Source organism: Tenrec ecaudatus, chromosome 10 (genome assembly GCF_050624435.1).
Source record: "Tenrec ecaudatus isolate mTenEca1 chromosome 10, mTenEca1.hap1, whole genome shotgun sequence".
Taxonomy (NCBI): Eukaryota; Metazoa; Chordata; class Mammalia; order Afrosoricida; family Tenrecidae; genus Tenrec; species Tenrec ecaudatus.
Genome location: NC_134539.1, coordinates 105566845 through 105581353, shown reverse-complemented (window position 1 = coordinate 105581353; position 14509 = coordinate 105566845). Strand labels below are relative to the sequence as shown.

General features: G+C 44.0%; 1 protein-coding gene across 1 annotated transcript in view; it reads right to left on the bottom strand.

Annotated features, from left to right (window-relative positions):
- Positions 1 to 283: 283 nt before the first annotated feature.
- The window catches only part of RABEP1 (rabaptin, RAB GTPase binding effector protein 1), a 104256-nt gene continuing 90030 nt past the window's right edge, over positions 284 to 14509 (bottom strand). The window contains exons 12-18 of the mRNA XM_075561136.1: positions 13750 to 13848; positions 10573 to 10713; positions 7722 to 7911; positions 7169 to 7224; positions 4340 to 4438; positions 3450 to 3566; positions 284 to 2803 (exon numbers count right to left, since the gene is read on the bottom strand). Of these exons, the coding sequence (XP_075417251.1) occupies positions 2702 to 2803; positions 3450 to 3566; positions 4340 to 4438; positions 7169 to 7224; positions 7722 to 7911; positions 10573 to 10713; positions 13750 to 13848 (804 nt within the window). The 3' untranslated portion in view covers positions 284 to 2701. The remainder of the gene's footprint in view (positions 2804 to 3449; positions 3567 to 4339; positions 4439 to 7168; positions 7225 to 7721; positions 7912 to 10572; positions 10714 to 13749; positions 13849 to 14509) is intronic.

The window sequence follows — 14509 nt, the reverse complement described above, 5'->3', positions numbered from 1 at the left end:
CTTTATACTAGTTTTTAGTCATTGATGAAATGTTTGGACTTAAGAATTGGAATGTGCTGTACAGTTCAAGCCTACAATTATATTCAAAGGTCTGCTTACCTGGTTGTTTTGTTTTTGTAAATTTAAACCTCAGACACACTTTGAGCTGCATACTCCCCAATTTCCATGACCGTGTGTTCTATTTGAGCAAGAACAGAATGGCAGGTGGCAGCTGTATTTAAAGCAAGTGATTCCAAAGAGGGGCAGAACTTGGGGAGTCAAAGGAAAAGGCCACACATGGTACTAGGTAGCAGCTTTTTAATTTGAACACTTTCCGCTTAAGGACACACCTTCAGTAGAGTGAACAAATGTTTACACCTGAAATCTGCACAAAACAGTGCTCCAGACCCACCATTGCAAAGCCACTGCAGGATCACTTCCCCAGCAGGCCACACAGTGCCACCTTTCAGAACCGAGTGTGTCTTTGTCCCATGTCCGAGTACTTGTGAGAGGGGGTCGAAGGGGGTGGTGGTGGGAGGCTCACGTTTAGGGCCGCGACGAAACAAAGGGCTTGCTTTCCTCCTTGGCTAGCTTTGAGTGATCTTTCCCAACTGCCAACATGACTTCTGACAGGTAGGACCTTACCCACCTAGCAATGGCTGAGTGACAACCATTTTAAAGCCACACAGGAAAGATGGTTACAGGGGAGAGGTGAAATCATGTTAGGCATGCTGATATGTATAGACTGCATTCAAGCTGAGACACTCAAAAAAGAAACCCAGCTGATCTTATTTAGAACGGCCACACCTTCCTGAATCGGTTCAATTGTGCAAGATGCCCAGGTTAAAACATTGATAGCTGTGTCATACCTGAAACCAATTAAGCAAAGCTTCATCTCAGCTTAGACTTTTCTAGGACATTTTCTCAATAAGGTGGACTCTTAAGCGCTTGTGTCTCCATGGGGCAATCTCTAGTTTCCCTAGTAGGGATGACTGCCACAGAACCATCTTTTGGAGAAAACTAGCTGCGAGGTCACAGAGCTGCGTGCCAGCCAATTCAGAAAAATTAGAATAGTCTGTCCTGATTCATGGTGTTGATTTTAATAACAAGATACAACAGGGATTGGGGGAGTAGTAGCAGCTATCCAAGGGGCTAGTCTTAAACATATAATAACTTAAATGGATTGCATTTGGGAATTAAATTTATTGAACTCAATGAGGATAGAGGTTTCTTTGACCTAAACCAAGTATTATACATAAGGACTTTAAACCAACTAAAATAATAGTGCCATGCATGGCAACTTATTTCCATAATTAAAGTTCTTAGTCATGAATGCAAAACTCTCAGTAACCCAAGAGGTGAGGTATGTGGTCTTTATCACTTATTCTATGGAAGACATGGAAAGAAGGCAGGCCAAATCTATACTTCTGAACAAAACCAATTCACTTCAAACGTTTTTAAGTTGATGACTTTAAATGAATCAAATTATCTACTTGGTCTACTTGAATTCCAATAAGGTTCCTTCAAGTTCCATGCTGTCACAAAAAATCTTAGAAAACACTTTCACCTTTGAGCCATCTGTATGGCTGTTCCTGGGGACGGTGTCCCAGGTAAGTGATACATCGCCACTTGCAACACCTCAGCTATGGCAATGGTCACCCCTTCTGGGTTTTTCTTCACACAGGAAAGGAAGCTAACCACCGGAAATGACAGCACATCCCCAAACAATATTTTCTACAAGCATTATGTATACTCCAAGTCTAAGCCACCAGAGAAAAAGTATCTGTTAAACCCAGTTATCACCATTTTTCTATTTGATACTTTGAAACCAACAGTCCTCAAGCCCACTGATCCAAGTTGAAAATAAGCAGATTTATATTCTCGTCAGACAGCTTGTTTTATTAATATTTTTTCCACTGATCCAATAACTAAAATGTTTCCACACAGAGTGGATGGTGCAGTTCCACGTTGCCCTGGTACCTGTGGGCCTGTGAGGATCATCCCGGCTTGCAGAAAGAGTGCTTGCAGAGGGTCTCTTGTGCTTCTCCTTAGCCTCGCGCCTCCCAATACGGACAACAATGACCACGTGTTTCCATTCTCACCATCCACTCGGTTCTGGAGCTGGTTTTGCTTGCCACAGACTTGTTCCCGGGCAAGTTTCAGTAGCATGTAAGGTCCTCCAAGGCAAATTAAAATGGTTTTGGGAGACAAAGGGGAGCACTGAGCTAGTAAATACAGTCACTAGCCAATGGCCTGCTCTCACACTTTATATTTTAATATAAAATATTCATACAGCATACTACACCTCTGTCTGCTAGCTGAATACTGTTACTGATGAGTACTAGACAACAGAAAAAAATGCTTCCAATATGTATGAATAGAAAATTCCAAAGGCTTTCTTTTGGATGTTGTTTTAGGATTGAGCAATGTGTTCCAGGAAACTATGTTGGAGAAAGCAGGTAAGGAAACAGCACTTTTCCATCACCACCATCCACGCCTCTGCCCGCTAGCTGGCAGTGCGTCCACCACCTCTCAGGTCTTCAGAGCCGATCTCCCTGCCAGTGTGCTGGGCCTGTGCTGCAGTCTCCTCCCAGGAGAAATAAGCATTCCTTCAGTTGCCTTTCTGTTGTGACGTTTCTTCAGTTAGGAGTTAAATAATAATTAATGTTGCTCTACATGAGTTAAAAACCCAAAGTGCAAGCTAACAACCTGCCCTTGGAGGTCATGTCTCAGGGAGCTGGTTAATGTCTGTCAGTTTGGTGTCGTTCAGAATGGCCCGGATTCTCTCCAGGGAGTCGGCTTGCCGGATCCTCTCTAACTGCACCTGGAAAGAGAGCACAGTCAGAGATGCATGGGCAGCTCCTGCCTAGACTGCCTCAACTATGAGTGGCTCAGCTGAGGACGCGATGAACTCACCAGAGAACTTCAGAGAAGGGGAGCGGGGAGATCCATGCCCACCCACCTGTCTGTGTGCTGCTATGGAACAGACCCAGGTCAGGTGCTGGGTTACAGAAGCCAGATGACACCTGACCTCTACACAGGGAGGGCTAGGGATACAGGGAATGTGTGAATGCCACTGTCAGTATTGACAGGCACTATGGAAGCACGGATCTACAGAAAGGACGCAACTACTGCACTAGGCCCTCAAAGACGGAGAAGAGACAAGATGCTTATGAGGGAACACAACACTAAGCAACAAGTAGTTAAAACATACATTATGAAAACAAATGTTATGGAGAAAAAAACATGCTATGGAGATAAGACCCTTACAGAGGCTGCAGTGCGCCAGGCACAGAGGAAAAGGATACGAGGAGTTAAGTTTGTACTAAGTTCCTGGCTTGACTGGCTAGGCAGATGTTTGGGTGGGGGCAAGGGCAGCATGCAAACCTCTAACTACTGTTAGTGGGCAAGCCAAGGACTGGCAAGCTCCCACCGGGTAGCAAGCTCCCTGAGGGTTCCGCAGGCCTCACCTGAAGTGTCTGGGAAAGCTTTACAAAATCTCTCTGGACCTGCTCACTGACATCTAATTCTGTTTGCAGTCTCTGAGCTTTGTTCTTCTCCTCAAACATCAGTTGTTCCACGGTAACCTAGAAGACACAAGTTTGCGTGAGGATTCATGTTGGATTAGCTGAGAAACCCAGACCTACTTGTCTCCTGTCATCCACAGGGTAAGCGTGCAAGCTGGCTCGGCTACTTGCTCTAAGTGCCACAGTGAGTTGATGTGAAAATCAGAAGAGGAGAATGGATTCAAGTGTGCCCGGCCCTGGAGGACAGTGACTCATCCTCTGACTGTGGCATCAGGTAAACATCCGGCAGGAAAATCCTCAGTGAGCGCACACCAGAGAGCCCCAACTCTGATCTTCCTAATGGAGGGACGGCCCAGTGGGCCCGTCAGGTAGTCTCGCGGCTACTGAACTCCACCAGCTATCGGCCTGCACTGGAAGTCTGGTTTAACATTCAGGTGATCTGGTACAGTTACAGGGATTGACGTTTTCAAAGCATGCTTCTAGGCTCTGGGAAGTGCTCAAGCTGGGTTTGGTGGCCCTTCTGTCCACCATCGACAGCCCTCCAGGCCTCTAGTCTTGATCCAGCTCTAACAAGATAAGTGCAATAAATTTTCTTTCTACAGCCTTTCAAAGAGTGGCACTAAACAGGCAAGAAACTACAACTTATCTTATAGAGAGAAACCATGACCCAGGCCCAAAAGAGGCTGACCCACAGTCACACAGCTAGTTAAGAGGAATAGTTCAGAAAAGCCTCAATTTCCCCACAATTCTGTTTTTGATTGAGTTTTGTGAGGTGGGTGATGATCCTGCATTCTTAGCACTGCTGTGAATTATGTTACCAACCAAAATATCACCTTAGTAGCAGTCTCTCTTTTCAACTGTTCTTCCAACGTGGCTTTCAAATCCTGAAGGCTCTCAAGCTGTTCAGACTTCTCTTTTAAAGTGGACTCCAACTGTGAAATGAAGGCAAAAGCTGAAACTCACAGAACGCCCCTCCAAGCCCTAGCAGTGCCCAGGGGAATTGAGGCTAGAGAAAACCAGGCATGCCCACATCCTCAGGTCCTTCCTAGCCTGTGCTATGTTTGGCATCTTGTCTCCCTTAAGCTCTGTGGTTCATCTTCCAAGATCTTTTTTCTTTCTTTCAATAACTTTCTTAAACATTGATTATATTCCAAGGCCTAGGGATACAGAAATTGAGAGATAAAATTTCATAGTATATTAATATGGAGGAAATCTTTAATTCTGCTCGAAAAGTTAAGAATAGCTTCCTAGAAAAGATGGCACTTGTCTCTCAAAATAGGAAGTTTTACAAGGAACAAAATACAGTAGGGACACTGGAGAGAGGTACTCCTAAGAGGAAATGGGCGGTGTGTGCAGAATTGTCAAGATATGTGGTGAACAGATGTGGAGGACACCTCCATCAACTGGCACAACAGAGGTGAAGGCAGTCTCCTGCATCCTACCCTGGGCAGTACCATCTGGAGTCTTGGGCTTGTGAAGTGGTCAAGTTACAACCACTGGCTTCTTCCAATCCAGCACAAAACAGAGGAAAGAAACCCAAAGACTCAAGGGAGCAATATCTCCAAAGGATCAGTGGACCACATGAACCAAAGCCTCCATGACCCAAAGACCAAAAGAACTAGATGGTACCTGGCTACCACTTTTGACTGCTCTGACCGGGATCACAACAGAAGGCCCCGGCCAGAGTGGAGGAAAATAGAAAACAAATATTCAAATTCACAAAAAAACAACAACAACAAGATTTACTAGTCTGACGGACTCAAGCAACCCTTGAGACTATGGGTCCTAAGACACCTTTCTGACCTGGAACTGAAGCTATTCCCGGAGATAAGCTTTCAGTCAGGCCCATAAAGTGAACAGTAACACCTGATAGGAATGTTCAGTAGAACAATCAATTTAGAAAAGTTCAAAAGGACATTTTTCCCAAAAGCAAAATTGAGAAGGGGGGAGCGATGGGCGGTGGAGAGATTTGAGGCTGAAATGGGGAGAGTGGGCACACTGGGATATGCAACCGTGTCATGGAACACTGCACGAACTACCGAAAGGAGAGACTAATTTGCTCTCTAAATTTTCACTGAAGGCATTACCCTTAGTGGGTGATGCTACCCCCTGGGGGCACTGGAAATTGGGGGGGGGTCCCTAGCTACGAAAGTAGATGCCTACACTTTATCCCAAATTAGGGGCGATAGCACAAAAGGTTTTAGTTATCAGGAGTGGTGCTGAGTAATATGTTTATTCTAGTCCTGCTTGGACACAGCAGTGTTAAGGGCCTGGGTGTTGAGCTGGGGAGGTAGGGAGGAGGAGTAGAGCTACTAAACCAAGGTGGACTTGATCCTGTTGATATAGGGAACCACTGAGTTTTCAACCAGCTTGTGCCAGTCACATCTGCAGTACTTATAGAGTGGACGCATTTCAGCTTGAACCCACATGGGGAGTAGCAGTAGAAAGGACAAGGCACTTTTACAGCAGTGTAACATACAGATTGCGAGGAATGTGGCTAGAAAGGGAGGAAGAAGACTGGCAGCTTGAGAGAGGCCACAGTCCATCTCCTCCAATGGGAGCCACCGGAGCATGTTTATGTATACTGGAAAAGACTGATGAAGAAGTACCAGACTCGGGACGAGAGGGGATGACTGAGGATATCTCGGAAAGATGGGAAAGGGTTCAGGAAAAGGAGACGTGCAGAGAAATGCACTGGGCAGAATAGGTCATTTCCCTGAAAAACAACAGAGTAGATCAGGAAGAAAAAGTATGTAGGTGAACAAGTAATTGAGCCAGGATGTTGAAGGAGGTTCTGTCTGATGGTCTCCGCTTTTTGAATGAGGCTGGAAAGTTAGCAGCTGCTAAGGGTGAGGGTGTAAGGCGAGTTCCACTGTCTGAAACAGCCACTGGAGACAATGGGAAAGAGCCAAACATGGACAAGGGAGGCTGGCTGAGGAGCACCTGGGGGCCAACTGAGTAGCAGTGGCCTGGGGCACAGAAGCTGGACACCAGGATTCATAATCCAGGGCTGGGCAGGTGGTGTGCGATGGCAACCAGAGGTGGGAGGCCAGCAGAAGCTGCATGCCATCCAAGATGTAGCCTAAGTAGGAAAGAGTGTGCTGCCATCAAGACATGCAAAGTGGGGGAAAAGGAAACGTTCAGTACAAGTCTGAATGCGATGTCGAGACAAATGACACTATAGAACTAACTGGGTGGTCAGGAGTGTCAAGCTGAAGTCAGATGTCAGAGGTGGGGTGAGGTATGGCAAAGAATGTGAGAAGGGCAGAGTGCAGACAAGTCATTGATCATCCACCAAAGGTGCTGATGTTGAAGAGACTTGGGGCCAAAGAGAAAAAACCAGCCCGGTTGTAGAAGCGTCTGCATTGGTTTCTCGGGTAGCTGGAATATATCCTGCCATGACCATGCCTTGCACCCATCTTCCCTTGACACATGCAAGCTCAAGACTATAGCCATAACCTCATCTTCCCCATTTCTCCTGTAACCAACACCCAGCTGACAAAGAGCAGATGTCTCCACCACTTGAACTGCCCACTTTAGGAGTGGCATATTACTGAACAAGTTCCTTGAAGCCCAGGGCCACATCTTAACGCCCCCTGCCTTGGGTGCAGCACAGGAGTCAACAAATCACCAGAGTTGGTAAGAAACACATGTTAACTCACCTGTCCTTTTTCTACTTTCATTCTTTCTAACTCAGCTTTAAGGCTAGAAATGGAAGCTGAAAGAGAAAGGAAGTAAGTATTACCATTCATTTCTATTTTGGATCAGTCATTTTTTTCCTTCGTAAAACACCTCTTCCTCAAAATTAGGTCCAACCAATCAACATCATTATCCAGCCCAGGTAAAGAGTCCCCGACTGTGTCATCAACTGCCCCTGCGGTCAACTGTCCACCCACATCAACGCTGTGGGGAAAAGCGTCTCAACGGAAGTCTGTTGGGTGGGTGTACAGTGGTCTGTGATCGGATACTGAGCTTCCAATCAGCAACTGCCAATCAGACTAGCTAAAAATAGAGTAGGTGGGGTTGGTGTAGCAACTTTTTCTTTAATTGCTGTTGATAAACTCCCATTATCTGGGTCTGTGAAAATACTTAGAAACATGTACAGAATCCCTACTTCTTTTTGTCGTTTTCTGTTTCCATGGTCTATGCCCACAACCAAAGGAGGCTTATTTTTTAAGTGTCTCCAATGCAAAACCCCATCCCCTTTATCTTCACCTATTTCCTCCTTGCAGTTTTCGATCTCTAACTGCAGAGTTTCTTCAAGGTTTTCCTTCAAACATTGCTCTGCTTGGATCTGCTCTTTCAGGAAAAGTATTTCGGCCTTCAGTTTTTCTTCCACGTGGTCTGCTGCAGTCCTCACACTGATGATGTTCTCACGGTATTTTAACACCAGCTCCCCGAGTTCCTGGATTCAAGAAACAAACGGTTATTGAGTTTTTGAAGATGAAAGGAAATAAGGCAGCTAGAGATTTGTTAAGACCAGAATTCCAGAGGTGGTTTTAAGTGGTTCAAAAATTAAGACTGAGGGAACCCATTACAAGGATCTACATGTGAACTCCTCCCTGGGGGACGGACAACAGAGAAGGGGGTGAAAGGAGACGCCAGACAGGGCAAGCTATGACAAAATGATAATCTATAAATTATCAAGGGCTCATGAGGGAGGGGGCAGCGGGGAGGGAGAGGAAAAAATGAGGACTTGATGCAAAGGGCTTAAATGGAGAGCAAATGCTTTGAAAATGATGAGGGCAAAGAATGTACAAATATGCTTTACACAATTGATGTATATATGGATTGTGATAAGAGTTGTATGAGTCCCTAATAAAATATTTTTTAAAAATTAAGGCTGAACTCTAATCCATTTGGAATTCAAGTAGTAATCAATGCTGCGTCACACCAACATTCAGTGTGTAATAGAGAAAAACATCTCAAGCCAAAAATGTGCATTGTGTATTTTTATAGCAGAAAAATATAAATATCTTTTTTTAAAATCATTTTATTGGGGGCTCATACAACTCATCACAATCCATACATCCATCCACTGTGTCAAGCACATTTGTACATTTGTTGCCATCATCATTCTCAAAACATTTTGCTTTCTACTTGAACCCTTGATATTTATAAATTATTATTGTCATACCTTACATCATCCGATGTCTCCCTTTACACACTTCTCCGCTGTCCATAAAATGTTAAGTATCTTATATTGTGGGATTCACTATGAACAGTTAGAAGCTTCTGCTATCTGACTAAATTGGGGGTAGGTGTGGCATCCTAGTGATGTTAACCGATAGGTTAAAGCTTTCAGCTGGCCTGGCAGTCTGCGTCCGTAACCATTTACAGCACTGGAAACCCTGTGGCGCAGTTCTATCCTTTGAGGTCGCTAAGAATGGACTTGACAGCAATGAGTTTAATGGGCTTTTATGAATGAACACCACTGTTGAAACTTGAGGCAGGTATAAACTTCTAAGAGGATAGCAACATTTCTTTTTACTTAGGGTTTTTAGGGTTAGGGTTAGGATTGTTAGGGTTACGGTAGTGTTAGAGTTAGGGTTTGAGTTAAAGTTAGGGTTAGTTAGGGTTGTTATGTTTAGGGTTAGGGATAGGTTTAGGGTTAAGGTTGTTAGGGTCACGGTTAGGGTTCGGGGTCAGGTTAGGGTTATGTTTAGTGTTGTTAAGGTTAGTGTTAGGTTTAGTTTCTGGCTTAGGTTTAGGGTTGTTAGGGTTATCGAGGATAGCATCATTTTGTTTACTAATAATTCATTCAAATACATAGTAAATCACCTGTCACAAACATGGTACTAACTGTTAGGCCCAGAGTAGAGTGTGGCAAAGAATGGCTTTCTAAGATGATGAGCTATTTTTCTAAAAATAAGTTTAAATCTTATGCTAGTCCCTACTCAAATTTTAGTTCTATTTTGTTTTTTTCAAAACCCTTCCAATTTTAAAAACTGGGATTCTTAAGTAATATATATAAACTTAAGAACAGAAAAAAATAACAGTTTGAAAAAGAAAAATACAACAAACACTAGATTTGTTCAGAATCAAGGCTTAGAGGTTAGATTGGTTATTTTGTTCAATGATTCTTGGGAGTTGTATCAATCTAGGAAGAAAAATATCTCTGAAAAAACATGAAAGAGAGAACTCTTTCCTGACAACAGAGGTGGAAGCTAGCTAGCAGTTCAGGGATTTTTAAGCACACACAAAAAAGAAGTACACAGGAACCAGCGCCTACTCTTCTTTGAGGAAAAAGGGCTCTTCTAGTAAGGGCCAGTAACCAAGCCAAGGCCCTAAGTTAGGCGAGTTAGGGGGAGAGCAAGGAGCTAATGGCAGACAACCAGGTCTTCATAAAGCAACACAAGTAACAGTAGTAGCAATATGTGTAAGCGCAGAAAAGAACAGGCTCAAATTGAGGAGGCTGACTCTGCAGGGTAAGCGAACAGAAAACATTCTATTACATGATAAACTTCTACAGTGTCCACTTTAACTTTTATAATTAAAATGGTTTTCAAGGGAACAATAAAACTTACAAATAACATTTTTATATTGTTTTAAAACTAAAAAATCTCGAGGGTAACAAATGCACAAATGTGCTTTATACAATTGATGTATGTGTGGATTGGGATAAGAGCTGTAATGAGCCCCCAATAAAATGATTTTTTCAAATAAATAAATTAATAAACCTCTCTTCGCCTATACTATTTGTTGTGTTTACTTGGGCTTAATCTAAGAGAACACACACACACACACACACGATGACTGGTTTAAAATATATGGGCACAAAGGTCAAACAGTTACAAACGTCTCAAAGAAACTTCCAGTTTTGCAGGTGAGACTCACCCTAGCAAAAAAAAAGCATGAAAGTGGCTAAAGTGTCATCAGAGTATCAGGGAAGGGAAAGACCATGGGTGTGGTATGGGCTTTAAGTGCGAGACGCCAAAAAGACACACCCCTCACACCCTGAATTTCTGGCACATTCTCAATCTGCTCCCACGGGAGTTCATGTACAGCCCTTTGAGGAATGTGCTTGTTCACGTCTGGGGATCATGTGAGAGGAAAGACGGGTTACCTCTGTCGCCTCTGGAAGGATGAAGTCTTCCGCTTGCTGCAGTGACGCATGCAAGCTGTGCTTCCCCTGGAGACTGTCGTTGTCTTTCTGTAACCTCACCAGCTCTTCTGAAACCTGTTCCCGAGACTGCATCAGCACTGCCTGAAATACACACAGATCCCAAATCACAGCCAGAAAGGTGCTGATAGCTGCCGAGAGAACAGAGTGCCCACAAATGCGGCTAGGGAAGGAGGCACCCCTGTCAGCACTCGAAAAAATAGGAAAAAGCACCTCGGAGATTTGGGGTTGCACTTTGTGCCTATGTCCAACAAGGAGACATGCAACGAAACCAGTGTCGTCTCAATTTTCGCAGCTTGAAAGTGAGGAATCTCTTCCCTCCAGGTCCCTACGCAACAGAAGGACCAGGACTTCTAGCGCAGTAGAAATGGCTTACACAACTGGGACCTATAGGAAGGGACTTCAAAAAGTTTGTGGGAAAATGTATTGTTTTTTTCATTCCATTTTTCCTTGAACTTTTACAAACTGTATGTGCACTTCAGGCAACTTCTATTTTGTGGCATGCATTCAATAGGAGCTGAGGCGCAGGAGGACTCGGGACCTCCCTCTATCTCATTACATCCACATATGCTCAAGCCGAGGATCACTGTGAATGGTCCAAGAGCCCCACACATGGAACAGCATCAGGAAACGTTAAGATTCGACACTTGAGAAGTCCACTCTCCAATGGGACATGCTACTTGCTTGCTAATGTTTTTATTTCCATCAATATAGACTAGATCCCAGCTAATTTGAGTACAAAATACAGTTCTGGAAAAGTATTTCACTTTGGCTATTTTTTTAATAACAAATAATCTTCAATACACGTACAGATAAATGCACCCAACTTGTATTAAATAACTCCTGCTCCATGTGAGGCATTTCACTGGCCCCGAGGTAAACATGCTCTTGCCCTAGAAATGCTCATGGTCCAGAAGAGTAGAAAAACAAACCCCAAAACATCCTACAGAGCTGCGGGTGCTGTGACAAGGATCAAGTCAGACAGAGAGGCATCTCACTTGAAGGACAGTGACTAGGAGAGAGCTGGTCAAAGGAACGAAGAAACCTCACAGGGAGTGAGTTGCTGAGCTACATACATGCTGAAGGGCAAAGAAGCCGTAGGCCAGCACACAAGAGCAATGATTCTCTTTACAACAGCACTAGACAGCTAGGGCAACATTCCACAAGAAAACGGCACCAGATTCTCAACAACGTTCATCATCCTAAATTGGACTTACCTTGATGACTGGTTTTAACATCCCAATAACTACCACAGTCAAATATCTCCAAAGGGTCTTAAGAAATTGAGTTTCACTTTTTTCTCAGTTTAAGAACTTTTCATGATTTAGTTAAAAGGGTTGTGGATACATTAGTGGATATGGCTGGCCCATACGGGTCTTTTTAACTCCCACCAAATGCTTGGGTATGTTTATGCAAATGTGAGGTGCTTGTAGCCCATCAGGGGAATTGGGCAGTTTACCATTCTGTCAATAAGGTGACCAGCATCCCTGTGGTAGTAGGACAATGCAAACGAGGCACCTTAATGTGGAGGCTGGTCAGTTTTACAATACTCCTAGGCTTCAAATGAACCATCCCTAAGACAGAAAAGGGCCTCTCACTACAATCAAATGGAGCCAGATGGGGTCATGGAAGTCCAAATCTGGGGGGAGGGGAGCTAGTCTGCAGAGGCTCCAGCCAGCAATGCCTCTCTGCAGAACTCTCTTCTCCTATCCCTCTAAAAACTCACGGCCTGCTAGAAGCTCCCCAACACCACAGCAGCTCCAATGCATGATTCTCCCTAATCTTGGGTGAAGTTAGTGAGATTATCTCAGTAAGTCATCTATCCCCAGGGAAATCATAACTGCTATGATTATAAGCTTGTGTTCGAAACGGGAAATTAAAATGTCCCACAGTTCATTCTGTTTAGGTTTGCCAAATAAAAGGTGAGTTTTGTTTTTTTTTGGAGGGATGGGATCAGAGGTAAGTTTAAAAGAAGAATGATGTTAATACACTGAGGTAGGGGGTAGACGTTGGATCTCTGCTCATACCCTCCCCTCAATACAAGAGCACTTTGTTCTAACCAATTGTCAGTCTGAGGTGTTCACCCTCCCAACACAATCGCTGAAGACAAAGCAGGTGCATAAGCAAATGTGAAGAGAGCGGATGGTGCCCAGCTATTAAAAGATATAGCATCTAGGGTCTTAAAGGCTTGAAGTTACACAAGCCGTCATTCAGCAGTGAAGCAACAAATCCACATGGAAGAAGCACACCGTCGGTGTGATCATGAGGAGTCATAGGGATCGGGCAATAGGCATGAGCAGACACATAACAAACAAAAGTATATTGTTGAGAACGAGGGGTACTGGAGCAGAGATCCAGTGCCCATCTGTAGACAGTAGAGCAATCTCCCCACAGAGGGACCACAAGGAAGGGATGAGCCACCAGGGTGCAGGAAAGCATCAATGAAATACACTATATTCCTCTGCTTCCTTGAAGCTTCCTCACCCCCCACTACCATGACCCCAGTGCTGCTTCCCAGTTCAGACTAGACCGGAACATGTACACACGTATAGATAAGAGATGGGAGCTCACGACACACAGGATCCAGGAGTGGGAATGTTGATTCCAGAAGGGCAGGGGGAAGAAGGGGAAGAGGAAGAGAGAAAGGGAACTGATCGCAGTGATCAACAGAAACATACACCCCTCTACAGGGAAAAGAACAACAGAAAACATGGGAGACAGCGGTCAGTGTGAGACACGAAAATAATAACAATGCACAATCTAGGGGGGGTTATGAAGGTAGTGGGGGGGCGGGGAAAAATGGGGGAAGAACGAGCTAGTACCGAGGACTCAACAGAAAGCAAAAGTCTAGAAGACAATGAAGGCAATATATGTACACACATGCCCGATTCTATTGATGTATGGATTGTGTAAGAGTTGTATGAGCCTCCAATAAAATGATTGAAAAAAAGAATGCCATCTTTCCAGTATTTTGTCCAGTACCTAATGCTCCATTGATGCTGGAGAGGAGCACGCTATCCAGTTGGAGAGGGAGGTAAAGACACAACGCAGACGACTTTACAAAGAGCAAAAAGGAACACATATAGAATACAATGGATACTTTTCAAAAGGTTAACTTACCATCTGTTCCTGAACATCCCTCTTAGCCTGGGAAAACCTTTGTTGTAATTCTTCAAGTAAGATCTCAGATGCTTGGGCTCTTAGCACCAGTGCAGAAACCTTTAAAAAAAAAAATTAAATTAAGACTTAGAAAATCCACAGTTAGAAAACTGGTTGTTTTGTTGCTCCAACAGACTGGACTAGAAAACACTCCTAAAGGCCAACAAACAATCCTTGAATTAACTGCAAGCTGTTCTTTCTTGTTGTGTTTTGTTTTTTGTCATTGGTTTGCTGTTGTTGTTTTGTTGTATATTGTTGCTTGGTTTTGCTCTGTCTTGTTGTGCATGTTATTATCTCCGCAGGTCTGTCTAAATAAGATAGGCTGGATGAACAATCTGGAGGAGAAAAGAAGGGGACTGACAGTTCCCGGGAGACACGAGAGAAGAGGAGGTGGGGGGAGGGAAGGTAGTGGTGTTAACAAACCCAGGGACAAGGGAACAAGTAGGGATCCAAATCGGTGGTGAGGAGGGTGCGGGAGGCCTGGTAGGGCGTGATCAAGAGTAATGTAACCAAGAGGAATTACTGAAACCCAAATGAAGACTGAGCAAGATAGTGGGACAAGAGGAAAATCAAAAGAAACAGAGGAAAGAGCTAGGAGGTAAAAGGCATTTATAGAGGTCTAAATAAAGGCATGTACATATGCAAATATATTTATATATGAGGATGGGGAAATAGATCTATGTGCCTATATTTATAGGTTTAGTACTAAGGTAGCAGAAAG